General features: G+C 46.6%; 1 protein-coding gene across 3 annotated transcripts in view; it reads right to left on the bottom strand.

The window, feature by feature from the left end:
• ARAP2 (ArfGAP with RhoGAP domain, ankyrin repeat and PH domain 2) overlaps positions 1-14,423 on the bottom strand; it is a 1,345,662-nt gene that overhangs the window by 56,349 nt on the left and 1,274,890 nt on the right. For 2 of the 3 annotated variants that reach the window (XM_085642298.1, XM_085642299.1), the window contains exons 32-33: positions 3,234-3,356; positions 1,898-2,453 (exon numbers count right to left, since the gene is read on the bottom strand). The exons of the other annotated variant lie outside the window; for it this stretch is intronic. In XM_085642298.1, the coding sequence (XP_085498424.1) occupies positions 2,100-2,453; positions 3,234-3,356 (477 nt within the window). In that variant the 3' untranslated portion in view covers positions 1,898-2,099. Of the gene's footprint in view, positions 1-1,897; positions 2,454-3,233; positions 3,357-14,423 lie in introns of those variants that run through there. 3 annotated transcript variants of the gene reach the window in all.

Here is a 14,423-nt window from a genome sequence, read left to right as displayed (position 1 = left end):
CGACCGGTGCCACCGCACCGGGTGCTGCCTTCCTGGGGGCGCCGTGTTTGAAAGTTTATTATGCTTTTGAAGCACCTGCTGCAGCGTTTCTTTCCCCCGGCAATTACCAGGCCTCACATAAATGTCAAGATAACTCGTGTGATTAATTATCTTCCTGGAGAGAGATCCGCATTTTGTATAGTTGAGGTTTTGACATAGGTGAAGTTAGTGCAGAGGGTTAATATGCCTGCTGCAAAGAACGTGTACCAAGTAGATTACAGAGTGCGTATGATGTAAACAGATCAGCAGGTTACTGCTTTCAAAAGAGGCATCCTTTTGTTACTTGCAATTTATAACTTAAAGTCCTCATATAGAATAGTGAGCTATTAACTTTCATCCTAGAACTGCATACACACTGCAAAGTATACATTATTAGAACATTGATTAATGTTGCAAAAAGGGTTAATTTGGCTAGAAATCGATTATTATTAAAGAAAGCTTCCAACTATGCTGTTTCTTTTTCGACTCTGAGTTTGTGCTTCTCCACACTAAGCACTCTTAAACTATTCTGCCTACCAGTATGGATGACATGTGACTCCTACACTTTTAGTCCTTTGGCTTATGTAACATATCCTATACACCGATTTACACACGTATGATTGATTGTCTCTGTGTAATGTGCGTGTGATGTAAAGTGCTCGGACACCCTACACTGGTATGAGTGGCGCTATATAACTAATTCAATGCATCTGAGAGAGTGTGGTTATGGAGACTTGGTCACTGTTAAAGGGTGCTAGTGAGAGAATCCGTGGCAGAGGTGGTCGTTGGGGGGCGCCAACAAACATTGTCGCACAGGGCGCCACCAGCACTAAAGCCGGCCCTGAGCAGGCATTGTGATGTCAACTCAATTACAATAATTACGGTCAATCAACTATGTCATTTTCTTATAACAGATGACTAGTTTGTCATAGCTAGTTTGTAATGAGAAAATTAAGGACAATTGTTTTCACAGAGAATACAGGCTTTCGTCTACTATTTCACCCATGCAGTCTCTCATATTCAACCAGTTCCGTTCAGTTATGCAGACGCAAGCCTTGTATTTGTGGAAGTAAATTCAAGTATAGAAAGTACCATCCTTTCCTTTAAAAACTGTCTTAGATTTGGCGATAAAGGATGTACCTTAATCTGCTGAAACTAAATGGAAGAAAGACAGAGATAGTGCTTCTATTCAATGACTTACCAAATGGCAGTTGTTTCTGGCCTCAGAATCCAGAAAAGTCTACAATCCCTGTAAAAATAGTAACAAACTTGGGAGTCAAAATCATCTGAGTGATTAAAGTCCTGCTGCTTCCAAATTCAACACCTGGTGCATTGGATTACTCTTTCCAAACAAGGAAATCAATATGAACAACATTTGTTTTGGTTAACATAAACTACTAAAAGACTAAACATTCTGGTTTACCTAAGAAGAAAATTTACAAAGGTTATAACAGAAAATGAGACTGACATACAATATATCGCTTTCTATAGCCTCACATTGGTTATCTGTTACAAAGAAGATACAAATTACATCTTTATCCCTCGGAACTAAATGGTCTACAATGATATTATGGCTTGCTTATCATTATATTTCAAAATATATATATATACACACACACTCTGTCCTCTATGTAAATTAGTTGAGCAAATCATCATCATGTAAGAATAGTGTCATATAACAAGGAATGGGGAATAGGATATGCTTTTTAAACTAAGGCTGTAGAGCGCTTTATAAAACCCATAGAAATGTTGACGTGCACTGAAAATCCAGCTGTATCAAGGGCTCAGCTACCCCCTCATGATATTCTAACAGTTTCTACACTGTTAAGATACTCATGGGCGAATACTACACTTAACAAAAAAGTCTTTGCACACTAACTGATGACAATTTTCATTTTTATTAAAACATTTACAGCACCCTCCTCCTACAAATCTAACCAAAACAAAAATAATGATATTAAAAAATATACATATTTTAAAACATGTTCAGTGCAACAGAGTATTTTGTCTTATTATAATTTCACATATCAATGTACAATTTGCATTGAGGTCTGCTTTGTAGTTAAAAAAATGTATTATAATTACGGGGCCCCTGTTTGGGTTCTGTTTTTCTGCAGCACTGAATTTAATTCCTGCATTACATTGGAGGGCAACTTATTTATCACCATAGGAGGTTCTGCAGTTTTATCTTCTTTTTTCTTCTGTGTCTTTGAGTCCAGAGTGGTTGTGTGCTGTGGTTTGAGACTTTGAGTGCCTAGGTCGTCCAAGCCTATGATGCTCCGATGTTTCTTTGCCTGACTCCGTACTTTGTCCTCTTTGCGCTCCAGACAGTGCGCTACCAGAGAAGCTCTCTGCTTCAGACTAACACTCTCATCCTCTAGCTCTTTAGGCCATGGGTCGCCATGTTTCATCTTTCCAGTCTGAAGATCTATGTTCTATATACAGGAAAAAAGAAGCAAACTTGTTACTCATCTGTTTTTGTAAATTCCCTTGGGATTAAGTAATGCCTTCCGGGGCAAAGCAGTATGTCTTGTTACTCAGATAAAAAGAATGGTTTAACTAGCAAGATGACACTTGTTCGAACTATGAAGAAATTAGAATTGGTTCATCTTCATTCTTAAATTAAGAACCATCAGTGTCTTTCAGGAGATATTCATTTGGAGCCAGTAACTGGCATCAAAACAATGTATTCCCCTCTAATGGCCGAGTAGAAGTTAAATGCTAAGCACTTTTCAAGTAATTGGGTTGGAGATGGCCTTGTGCTACCATTTTGATGGCTAGCACTTGAAATGCTGGCCTAACTTATTGGCAGGTTTCAACAGTGCGTGAAAGCATTAGTTTGACCCTCCTAACAATCCATGTGATGTTCGGAGGGCTCATCATGGAGGATAGGGTGGCAGAGGAGTTAAAGTGCTCCATTGCATACCTAGTACTAGTAATTTTTGGTGGACATTGAAGCTATAATAATCATTTGCAGTGGACCGTGAGACTATAATAGTAATTTACAATGGAGAGTGAGGCTTTAAAATTGATTAAGAGTGGAGGGCAAGGCTATAATAGTCATTTACAGTGGACGGTGAGGCTATAATAATAATTTACAGTAGAGAGTGAGGGTATAATACTCATTTACAGTGGACAGTGTGGTTATAATGGTCAAGCATCTAAAATATCGTGGTATATCATTAGGGGAACACAGGTGGATTAATCGGCCTTACCTCTGTTGACTTTTCCCGCATCATGACAAGGTGTTTATCCTGTTGAATGAATGTTGAATATACTCCTGTGTACGGCTGTTTTGTGTGTTCATCTACTTCCTGCGGCCATATGTCATTGTCATGCTGAAGGAGGGAGAACTAGTTAGTCATGGACACTGGCATGGCGTGGTGGAAATCACAATGCAATATGTTCAGCACAGGATACCCTAACAGGTGACAGTGTGCATTACAAATACACATGACATATGTGATTATACGTGAATTATACATTGTTACTTTTGCACGCTTTTGCCACATAACAGTTTGAATTTCTTATATTTGTAACTAGTAAAGGTGAGGCGAATAAGGAGACTGCATATAAAGCTGCATTGCTAAGTGTAATGAGCTTTGATGGTCTCAGCCCAATCCTAAGGTTTGTATACTTCTCCTTTTACATAATATTCATGAAACACCATTCTTCAGGGGAAAGAAGTCCCTATCTTAAATTGATTTTCATTTAATATCTCCAGTAAACTAGAATAATGAATCAGCTTTGCCCAGACACAGAGGCAGCGGTGGCTCTTCCGCTATGGTGGAGGAGCATCGCTCACCCCCAAAAAAACAACAGCAGGAAAGGAAAAATTAAACGACACTAGTTTTATTTCACCTTTCCTGCCGAGTCTTTGGGGTGGGGCCAGGGGGGTCACAGCACAGAGGGGAGAGCCGGTGCACTCCCTGCACTATGCATGATGGGTTGCTCAGCTGTCTTAAGCAGGCCAAACCTTCATGTGCAGTAAAGCTCTCTCCAACATCAGCTGCATTGCTGGGGTTGAAGAGAGCAGGCACAGACTCCCAGTCTGTCCTGCAGTGCTAATCAAGGGAACTCAGGCCAATCCTGTAGCTGCTTTCATGCGAGAGAGCAGCTTTTAGGATTGTCCGCAGGGCTGGATGAGAGCCTGTGCCTGAAGAAGAGGCGCAGAAGAGAGACAAGCAGGACGTGGCCGGCTGAAGGTACGTTTTTTAAATTGTATTGTTTTATTTTGGTCCCTCCCTTCACGTCCCCTATGCCCCCTCTCACTCATCCTCGTCACAAACACCGGTCGCTACTGGACAGCGGTTAATGTCATATGCTGCACAATATATATTCCATACTTCTGGACGTCGTGGATACTACAAATATGACAAAATGTATTGAGAGTGGCATCCGGAGTCGAAAGGAGGGCAATAGTCTGGTGCACTCAAAGAGCCGTATTTCACATAGTGCCCTGAGGGTGCAAAGGGCTTGTGTTCCCACTTTTACATCCGCTGGGGCAATACGGTATTACAGTAGGCGCCGCAGACACTTGTGAAACCACTTCTGTGAATATAATAGTGCTAATGTACATGTAGCACCAGTACTATCTTTATTGGACCCTCTCTCATATATATGGTGGTGTGGACCCACTCAAATGAGGGAGTCACTTTGCCATTGCCCCAAATTGCGGATGCAGGCACAGAGGCAAACATGCCCTTAGGAGGCACACTGTCACTGAGTCCCCTGAGGGAAACCCTCTGGAGGGCAGAAAGGGGGTCTCATGATCCCCCAGACTGCTATATCCAATGTGATTGATGCTGTTACTGTAACATCTTTCCAGAGCAGTTATCATATCAGAACAGCTTCAAGTAGAGTGTTTTCGACCTGGGTTGCACATATGTCTTCTCCTTGATGGGTATTTTTCAGCTTTCCTGAGCTTGACCATATTAGAGCTGAGGCTTATTTTCCTAAGGGCTACAAGTAAAAAAGTCCAGTAACTCTAATCCATAACATTGCCCGCAAACGGACAAATCTTTCCACAGCATGATAGGAGAGGGTACCAGCCACGCTTGCCTCGGGGCACTGAGGCCCTGTACTATACTGGTGAATGTCTCCAAAATATGGTGTGATGCCATCTGGATGGAGGGCTTTCTCTTCTTTTTCTTTTATTACTTTCTGATACTTTATTATGTCATTTTCACATGAAACAAAATAACCCACATTGTAGGGGATAGTGCCCTACTTCTTACTCAAACTAATACGTTTTTAAGTAGAGGGTGTGGCTTAACGGCTAGGGCGGCCAACTCTGACGCTGGGGAACCAGGTTCGAGTCTGGCAGGAGGCTCAAACATCCTTTGATTCTGAGCAAATCACTTAATCTACCCATGCCTAAAAATGAATGTGTCCGTCTGAAACGCAAGTGGTGCGGATGTGAAGTGCTCCGATACCTTCGGGTCGAGTTTAAGCTATATAAAACGGCAAAAAAAGAAAGTACAACACATTAGAGCCCGATGAGGTGCATTGGGTTGTCGGTATTCTGTTTATACTAAAGTAATATATGCGCTAAGGTCTTTTAACCTAGCCTCCAGTCCGAGTTCTCTCTCCCCATCATACTGGTTGACATGCCACGCTGCCCAGCAGTGGGCTACTAAGTGACCCGAATCAACAACACATTACAAAATGTTCCCCAATCTTAAACTCCCATTAGGAAATGCGTGTTTTTTTTCTGATGCCTACACAAACACGTCTGCGCAGACTTTCTAATCAGATGTTTCGTCGTATTAACCACACCCTTCAATTTTCCCAAGGTAAATTTCAGCAGATTAAAGTTTCTAATAAATGTCCCAAACCTACATTTTAAAGGGAATATTTGTAATGTATCACATCAGTAGATCTCAGATATGGCTATCTGAATTTACTAGTTACCAGATTCAGTAAATATTGATCCCCCGATCTGGGGCATTCAGTTATGAACGAATTTCCAAGTACATTTCCCCGAGCAATAATATGCCATGCCATTCTCAAAGGGCATCCATTGGCTGGAGGCATGAAAGAGTACATGACCTCATGTGAAGTTGACTATGTTGGTGCTGGCTAGTCTTGTGCGTCATAGTGAGATTTGTGGAGGCTTTTACGTAGCTTGGCAGATTTCAGAAGAGTAACAGGATTGTTTTATTTTTATGTAATTAGGCAGTATTACCATTTTTTGCTTTTGACCATGGTGAGTCAGGGGTCCCGATGCCATCGCCTTTGAATAATATATTTTTTGTAAATCAAACCCTTAAAATGTAGGGTAAAATTCACAAAGTTGTATGATGGTGTAGATGACTTGCGACTATTTGGGTGGAAGGTTACAAGAAGCATACCTGTTATTCTTTTTTGTAGTGAATGCTTAGCATTTAGGGCACAAAAAGGAGCACATTGTAGAGTGACAGAAGATTTTAGTTCTAAATCAATTTAATGTTGGTCGTAATATATTCTAATTTTAGATATCGTCGTGAGTTCTAAAGTATTTTAAGTTGAGAAAATGATGATCCCCTTCTGCGATTTGGTTAACCATGCTCTTGAGAAAACTTTTTTCTCTCATGATTTTCTTGTGGAAATGATGAAAGCTGCTCCAGGGGCTAACACGAGAGCATATTTACTATAAATTCACAAATATGTTCATCGATGTGAAGTAGATGCGTGACATGTTAAGAAAAACATGTGTCCAAAAGCAACAGCAGCGTGTTAGCTGATTCCCTTTGCTGTCATGCAGCTTCACCACAGAGTTCGCCTGAAGAACTAGGCCCCTTATATGCTGTATTAATTCAAAACTGAGGTACTTCTGAACACCATTTTGTTAAAATAATACTTGTTAGATCTAGGGGTCTCTAGTTGGCAGGGGTAGGTACCACTGTCCAAATAGGGACACTTGCTTCTAGTCAGGGTAAGGGGATACACTCTTTAGATAACCCCTGCTCACCCCCTTGGTAGCTTGGCACGAGCAGACAGGCTTATCAAAGGCAATGTGTAAAGTATTTGTACCAACACTCACAGTAAAACAGTGAAAACACCACAAATGGACTCTACACCAGTGTAGATAAATAAAGTACTTTTATATAAACTACACAAGACCAAAACAACAAAAATCCAACATACAAAGTTCAAGAATATGGTTTCAAAAGTGTTCTTAGCTTAGCGACAAAATAATCCACATTAGCGTCGATATTAGCCAACAGTACCTGGTGATGAGATAAAAGTCCCTAGCGGCGCTCAGGCGTCAAAAGCAAGCAACAGCGTCAGTCCTGAGACCCTGGGGAGGCGAGGCGGCAACCCCGCTGCACGCAGCGGGCGTGGGCGACAAATCCAGTCTGTATGGGAAGTGAGGCGATACTTGTATGGATTCCAAGGCGTAGCTTTTCCGGTAGAAATCTACTCGCTAAGGGACAATGCGACAAAATTCGGCCCGCTAATGAGCAGGGCGACAATTTCACCAGAGATGATCTGGGTTGGCTCTGCGATGATATTCGCAGCGATAAAATTCTGCCCGCTAACGGGCGGTGCGATGATTACGGCTCACCCAGCGGCAGCAGGCTCTGCGACGAAGTTTGCAGCGATAAAATTCTGCCCGCTAACGAGCTGAGCGGGGATCTGGGCTGGCTCTGCGACGATGTTCGCAGCGACAAAATTCGGCCCGCTAACGAGTGGGGCGGCTATTTCACCAGCCATGATCCGGCTCAGCGGCAGCAGGCTCTGCGACGATGTTCGCAGCGATAAAATTCTGCCCGCTAACAAGAGGAGCAACGGAAATTTTCTCGCTAAGCCGGCTGTGCGTGAAAAAGTGTAGATCCTTTGCTTCTTGCTTTTTGGTCAGCTTCCCAACAGCAGGCACAACTTCCAGAGGCCCCACAATTGGATCAAGCACTCTAGGAAGGGCAGAACTCACTCAGCAGAGTTCGGGGGGAATCTGGGGGTGAAGTCCTTTTGTTCCTGGGACTTCTTAACAGGAGGCCAGCTCTTCTCAGGCCCTTGGAGATCTCTTCAAGCAAGGGGACACAGTATTAGCAAAGTCCTTCCCCTCTCCTTGGCAGCAAAGCAACTGCAGGTCAGCCCACAAACACACAGCAGGACAGTCCTTCCTCTTCAGTCTTCCAGCTTTCTCCTTGGCAGAGGTTCCTTCTTGATTCCAGGATGATCTCATTTTCTGTAGTCTGGGTCCCAATACTTATACCCCAAAATACTTTGTCTTCTGAAGACAGAGGGGTCTTGGCCTAGTCAGAACCAGTCCTGGCCAGTCCTGGAGCACTCTGTTTACTTGGTTTCTTCTTTCCTTTGAGAGAGAGGGGCAGGGTCGTCAGCCGCCCAGCAGGGGGTGGAGCCAGCATTGTGGAAGGCAGGCACCGCCCTATTCAGGCCCAGGTGCTACTCCTCCCACCCATCTACAGGGGAATTTCCCTATTCAGCCCTGGGCTGACTCATCCAGCCTCTGGGAGCCACCTCTGTCCCTGTCACTCACAAACCAGACAGTCAATTCACAAACAGGTCAAGGCACACAGAAAGAGCAGAAAAGGAAAACAGCCACCTTCTAAAAGTGCTGTTTTCACACACAGGATTTAAAAACCATCCTTCCTAAAAGATGTGCTATTAAATTCTGAATTCAGGGATACCAGACCTTAGCTTTCAATCTTGCTCCTATGGGCAGATATACAGGTAAACATTATACTCAGCATTCCCCATTATAGCCTATGGGCAAGATAGCCTTTCAATAGTGAAAAACGAAAATGGCTGTAATTCACTAACAGAGCATGTCACCTACACTAATACATGCTCTACCTTTCACATACACTGCACCCTGCCCAGGGTCTTCCATAGGGGTGTCCAATGTGTACAGAAAGGGAAGGGTTAGGCCTGGCCAGTGTGGACACTGGTCAGGTCAGCATGGCAGTTAGCAACTGCACCCAGGCACTGCAGTGGCAGGCCTGTGACACCATTTTAGGGCCACTCCTGTGGGTGGCACAATCAGTGCTGCAGGCCCACTAGTAGCATTTGAATCACCAGCCCTGGCACACTCAGTGCACTTTACTAGGGGCTGACAGGTGAAACAAATATGTCAATCATGGATAACCAATTACAATAACAATTTACCTAGGGAGCACTTGCACTTTGACACTGATCAGCAGTGGCAAAGTGCCCAAAGCATCTAAACCAGGAAAAACGAAATCCAGCATAGCGTCAAAAATACAGGAGGTAGAGGCAAAAAGTCAGGGGAAACCACGCCAAAGATGCCAGGTCTAACACGTGTCCCCTCCAAGTGAAAGTGGGGAGAACTACCCACCCACTTGGGAGTTCTCATCGCTAAGGCGGAAAAACCTGGACAGACCATCAGCGTTGGCGTGTTCTGTACCGGGACGGTGTTCCACCGTAAAGTCCATTCCCTGTAGGGAGATGGACCACCTCAACAGTTTTGGGTTCTCACCCCTCATCTGCATTAACAATCTGAGGGGCCTGTGGTCTGTCTGAACCCGGAAGTGAGTCCCAAACAAGTAGGGCCTCAGCTTCTTCAGAGCCCAGACCACAGCAAAAGCTTCCCTTTCAATCGCACTCCACCTCTGTTCCCTGGGAAGTAGCCTCCTACTAATGAAAGCTACAGGTTGGTCCAAGCCCTCGTCGTTGATCTGTGAGAGTACCGCTCCCACACCATGCTCTGAAGTGTCTGTCTGCACTACAAACTCACTGGAGAAATCAGGTGCCTTGAGCACCGGTGCCGTGCACATGGCAGTTTTCAGGGCATCAAAAGCAGTTTGACAGGCATCGGTCCAATTCACTCTCCTGGGCTGCTTCCTTGAAGTCAGCTCTGTCAAGGGGGCAACAATGGTACCATATCCCTTGACAAATCGGCGATAATACCCGGTGAGTCCTAGGAAGGCTCTCATCTCTGTCTGGGTTTTGGGGGGCTCCCAAGCCAGGATGGTATCAGTCTTCACTTGGAGGGGCGTCACCTGGCCGCTCCCTACCTGGTGTCCCAAGTACACCACAGAACCCTGCCCTATCTGGCACTTACTGGCATTGATAGTGAGGCCTGCCCTTTGCAGAGCCTTCAACACTTCACAGAGGTGCTGCAAGTGTTCCTCCCACGTGGAGCTGAAAACAGCAATGTCATCCAGGTATGCGGCACCTAATTCCTCCAGCCCGGACAGTACCTGGTTGACCAGTGTTTGGAATGTGGCAGGGGCGTTCTTCAACCCAAAGGGCATAACTTGGAACTGGAAGTGCCCCTCTGGCGTTGAAAACACAGACCTCTATTTGGCCCCCTCAGTTATGGCAATCTGCCAGTACCCAGATGTTAAATCAAATGTACTGAGGTACTGGGCAGCTCCCAACTGATCCACAAGCTCATCAGCTCTGGGGATGGGGTGCACGTAAGTCTTGGTGACCGCATTGAGCCCACGGTAGTCCACACAAAACCGGAGTTCTGGGGTGGCACCGGGCGCAGCTGCTTTTGGAACTAAGACCACTGGGCTAGCCCAGGGGCTGCTGGAGGGCTCAATTACCCCTAGCGCCAACATCTTGGAAACCTCTTCCTTGATGCTGGCCCTGACCTTGTCAGCTACCCTGCAGAATTTCTGCTTTACAGGTAGACTATCTCCAGTGTCCACATCATGGACGCTCCAGTTGGTGACACTTGGGGTCAGGGAGAACAGGGAAGAAAACTGACCCAACACCTGGCGACAGTCCCTCTGCTGTTCTAGGGTCAGGGTGGGCGAGAGGACCACACCATCAACTGACCCATCTTGCTCCTTGGCTGCCAGAAGGTCAGGAAGAGGTTCACTGTCCTCTTCCATTCCAGCATCTGTAGCCAGGAGCATGGTTACATCAGACCTCTCGAAGTGGGGTTTGAGGCGGTTCACATGTAAGACCCTCAGGGGCTGCCTGGGAGTCTTCAAGTTAACCAAGTAGGTGACTTCGCTCTTGCGCTCCACCACCTCATATGGCCCAGTCCACTTGCCCTTGAGCGCACAAGGCTCTACTGGCGCCATTACCCACACTTTCTGCCCAGGTTGAAATTCGACCCGAGTGGCATTCTGGTCGTACCATCTTTTCATTTCTTCCTGGCTGGCTTCTAGGTTCTCTTGGGCGAGCTTCCGAAAGTGCAGTGTCTGGTTGCGGAAGGCCAGCATATAGCTGAACACATCCTAGGGGGGTTTCCTGGGGGATTTCTCCCACCCCTCCTTCACCAGAGTGAGAGGTCCTCTAACAGGGTGGCCATACAGAAGCTCAAAGGGACTGAACCCTAAGGACTTCTGAGGCACCTCCCTGTAGGCAAACAACAGGCATGGTAAGAAGACGTCCCACTTCCGTCTCAAGTGCTCCGCAAGGCCCATAATCATACCTTTCAGGGTTCGGTTGAACCTTTCAACCAACCCATTTCCTTGAGGGTGGTAAGGAGTGGTGAACTTATAAGTTACCCCACACTCCTCCCACAGAGACTTCATGTACCTAGAGATGAAGTTGGTATCCCGGTCGGAGACTACCTCTCTGGGGAACCCCATACGGGAAAAGATCCCCATCAATGCATGGCCCACCATGGGTGCTGTGATTGTCCTGAGAGGGACTGCTTCCGGGTACCGGATGGCGTGGTCCACCAAGACCATGATGAACCTGTTGCCTAAGGCGGTCTTGGGGTCCAGTGGCCCCACAATATCGATGCCCACCCGCTCGAAAGGGGTGCTTACCACAGGAAAGGGTTGGAGGGGTGCCTTGCACTTCCCTCCGCTCTTCCCACTTGCCTGACAAGTCTGGCAAGTCCTACAGAATGTCCCGACATGCTTCTTCATCTAGGGCCAGAAGAAGTGGGTGACAAGCCTTTGGAAGGTCTTATCTTGCCCCAGATGTCCTGCGAGAGGCTCATCATGAGCCAGACACAGTAGGAAGTCCCTGAAGTGCTCGGGTACCACCAGCACAGGACTGCACCGGGCTCAGCAAACTTAGGCTCACTATAAAGCAACTCATCCTCCCAGTAAATGAGATGATCCTTGGCCGCTCCACCTGCTGCCTGGTCTGCAGCCTGCTGCCGCATACCAATGAGGGCCCTGCAGAACTCCTCCCTGGAGGGGCCACCCTCTTGCTGCCAATGGGTCAGCTCGGTAGGTCCCCCAGTTCGGCCATCTGTTCCCCTGTAGGTTCCAGGGCATCCCCCTCAGGTTCTGATCCTTCCTGGACCATGGGAACGGTGGGGGCTGGTTTCCCACGCCCTCTGCTCCTTCTCCTCTGGGCAGGAACCTGGGCCACTGTTTCAGGCTCCAGGTCTGCTGAATCACCGCTACTGGCTGCCATAGACCGAGTGGTCACACAGATACACTCAGGCAAACCCAACATCTCCATGTGAGCCTGGCGTTCCACCTCCTTCCATGGGGAACTCTCCAGGTCATTACCTAGCAGACAGTCTACAGGCATGGATGTACTCACAACAACCTTCAAGAGACCTGAGACCCCCCTCCACTCAAAGGGAACCTTCGCCACTTTACAGAGGCGCACTGAGTTGTCAGCTGCAACTACTGGGTGAAGTACATTCGGAATGACCTGCTTTTCAGACACCCACTGACACCTCACAGATGTCACACTGGCTCCTGTGTCTCTCAGAGCCTCCACCCTCCTTCCATTGATGGTCACCCACTGCCCATATTTCTAAGTGTTATCGGGCAGGTAGGTTTCCTGGACCATCTCTTGGTCTCCTAAAGATACAAGGGTCATAACTGCCGGTCCCTCCTCTTCACTAGAAATTAAATCCTCCCCCAAAGCTACACTCACTAAACCCAGTTTAGGAGCACCAGTGGGTGCTGGAGGTTTCTTGGGGCAACTAGGGGCAATGTGCCCCACCTCTTTGCAGTGATAGCAGGTAGGTGGGCCCCTGGGGTCCCGCCTGCCCCTAGGGGGCCACGTCGGCTTGGGGGTTGGGACTCCTTTACCTGGGAACTGTTTATGCCGTTGAGAGAACTCCTTTTGGTAATCCTTGTCCCCCCCACTCTTTTGCTGGGGACCCTGCCCACCTGTGGCTGTGGTACCCACAATTCCTCAGTGGACCCTGGTACTGGTCCAGCGGTCCGCCTCCTTAGCAAGCTCAATGGGGTCCATCAGCTTGCTGTCTAAAAGATGCTGGCGCAGCTCTGGAACACATAGACTACTCAAGTGCTCCCAACTAATTAAATACAACAACCGCTTGTAATCAGTTACTTTGCTGCCCTTCATCCAACCTTCCAGTGCACGCGAGTACAGATTCACACACTCCATCCCAGTCTCAGACTCTTTCCTCTTGGAGTTCCTAAACTACAGTCTATACTGCTCTGGAGTAAGTCCATACCTGAGACATAGGGCCTCCTTCATATTGGGGTAGGTCATGGCACCTGCTAATTCTAAGGGCTCTAGAGCACTCCTCCCAGAAGCCTCAAAATGTTTTCATAGGCCCGCCCCCCAATGCTGATCAGGCACACCATTCATCCTCAATGCAATCTCATATGAGGTAAACCAGGCATAGATATCCTCACTCCTATCATAATTCTGCACCAAATCTTTGATTTGATTTGAATCATTATTTGAAGAGCGCGCGAATGCCGTGGCGTCTTGGCGCTAATTGTGGACGTGAATGTAGGCCCCTGAGCGTGTGTTTTAATTTTTGCCAAATAGCCAGGTTTTTAATTCCTTCCTGAACCGCATCAGATTCGGTTGGCAGCTGAGAATGTATGGCATCTGGTTCCAGAGTTTTGCCGCACAAAAAGATAGTGTGCGGCCCCCCTATCTTACCTTACGTGTTTTTGGGACACAGGCAAGTCCTTCCGTGGATGAACTAACAGTTCTGGCAGGGAGGTACCTTGTAAAGAGTTTCCTCACCTCCCTAGAAATATCTCCATGGAGGGCCTAGTGTACTAGACAAAGAGCTTTAAAATTAGCCCTTTGACGGATTGGAAGCCAGTGTAGTGTTCTGATGGCCTCTGAGGTGTGGCTGTTCATAAGCAATCTAGCCACCGCATTCTGAAGTGACTGACGCTTCCTCTCCTGTGCTTTATCAATTCCCACAAAAAGAGCGTTGCAATAGTCTAGTTTAGATAAGAACAGTGCAACTACAACTGTCTTTTGAAGCTCAAGAGCTATAAACGGGAATATTTTCCTCAAGGATTTTAGGAGGAAAAAGCAAGAGGAGGTTAATTGGTTGATATGGGCGGATAGATTGAGCTGCTTATCTAGGGTCACCCCTAGGTTTTTAGCCTTAGCAACAGGGGTGGACAAACTCCCGCCTCCGTGCGCCACCAGCTAGTGTTCCATACCGATGGTCCTTTACCGAATTCAAGGACCTCGGTTTTATCAGTATTTATTTTCAAAAAGTTTGAACTCATCCAGCGCATAATGTCCGTCAAACAGGCATGGAAGCCGATAGCTACTGT

The sequence above is a fragment of the Triturus cristatus genome, chromosome 2_2 (genome assembly GCF_964204655.1).
Source record: "Triturus cristatus chromosome 2_2, aTriCri1.1, whole genome shotgun sequence".
Lineage (NCBI taxonomy): Eukaryota > Metazoa > Chordata > Amphibia > Caudata > Salamandridae > Triturus > Triturus cristatus.
Note: the sequence above shows the minus strand (reverse complement) of the source record. Positions and strands in the feature narration are given on the sequence as shown.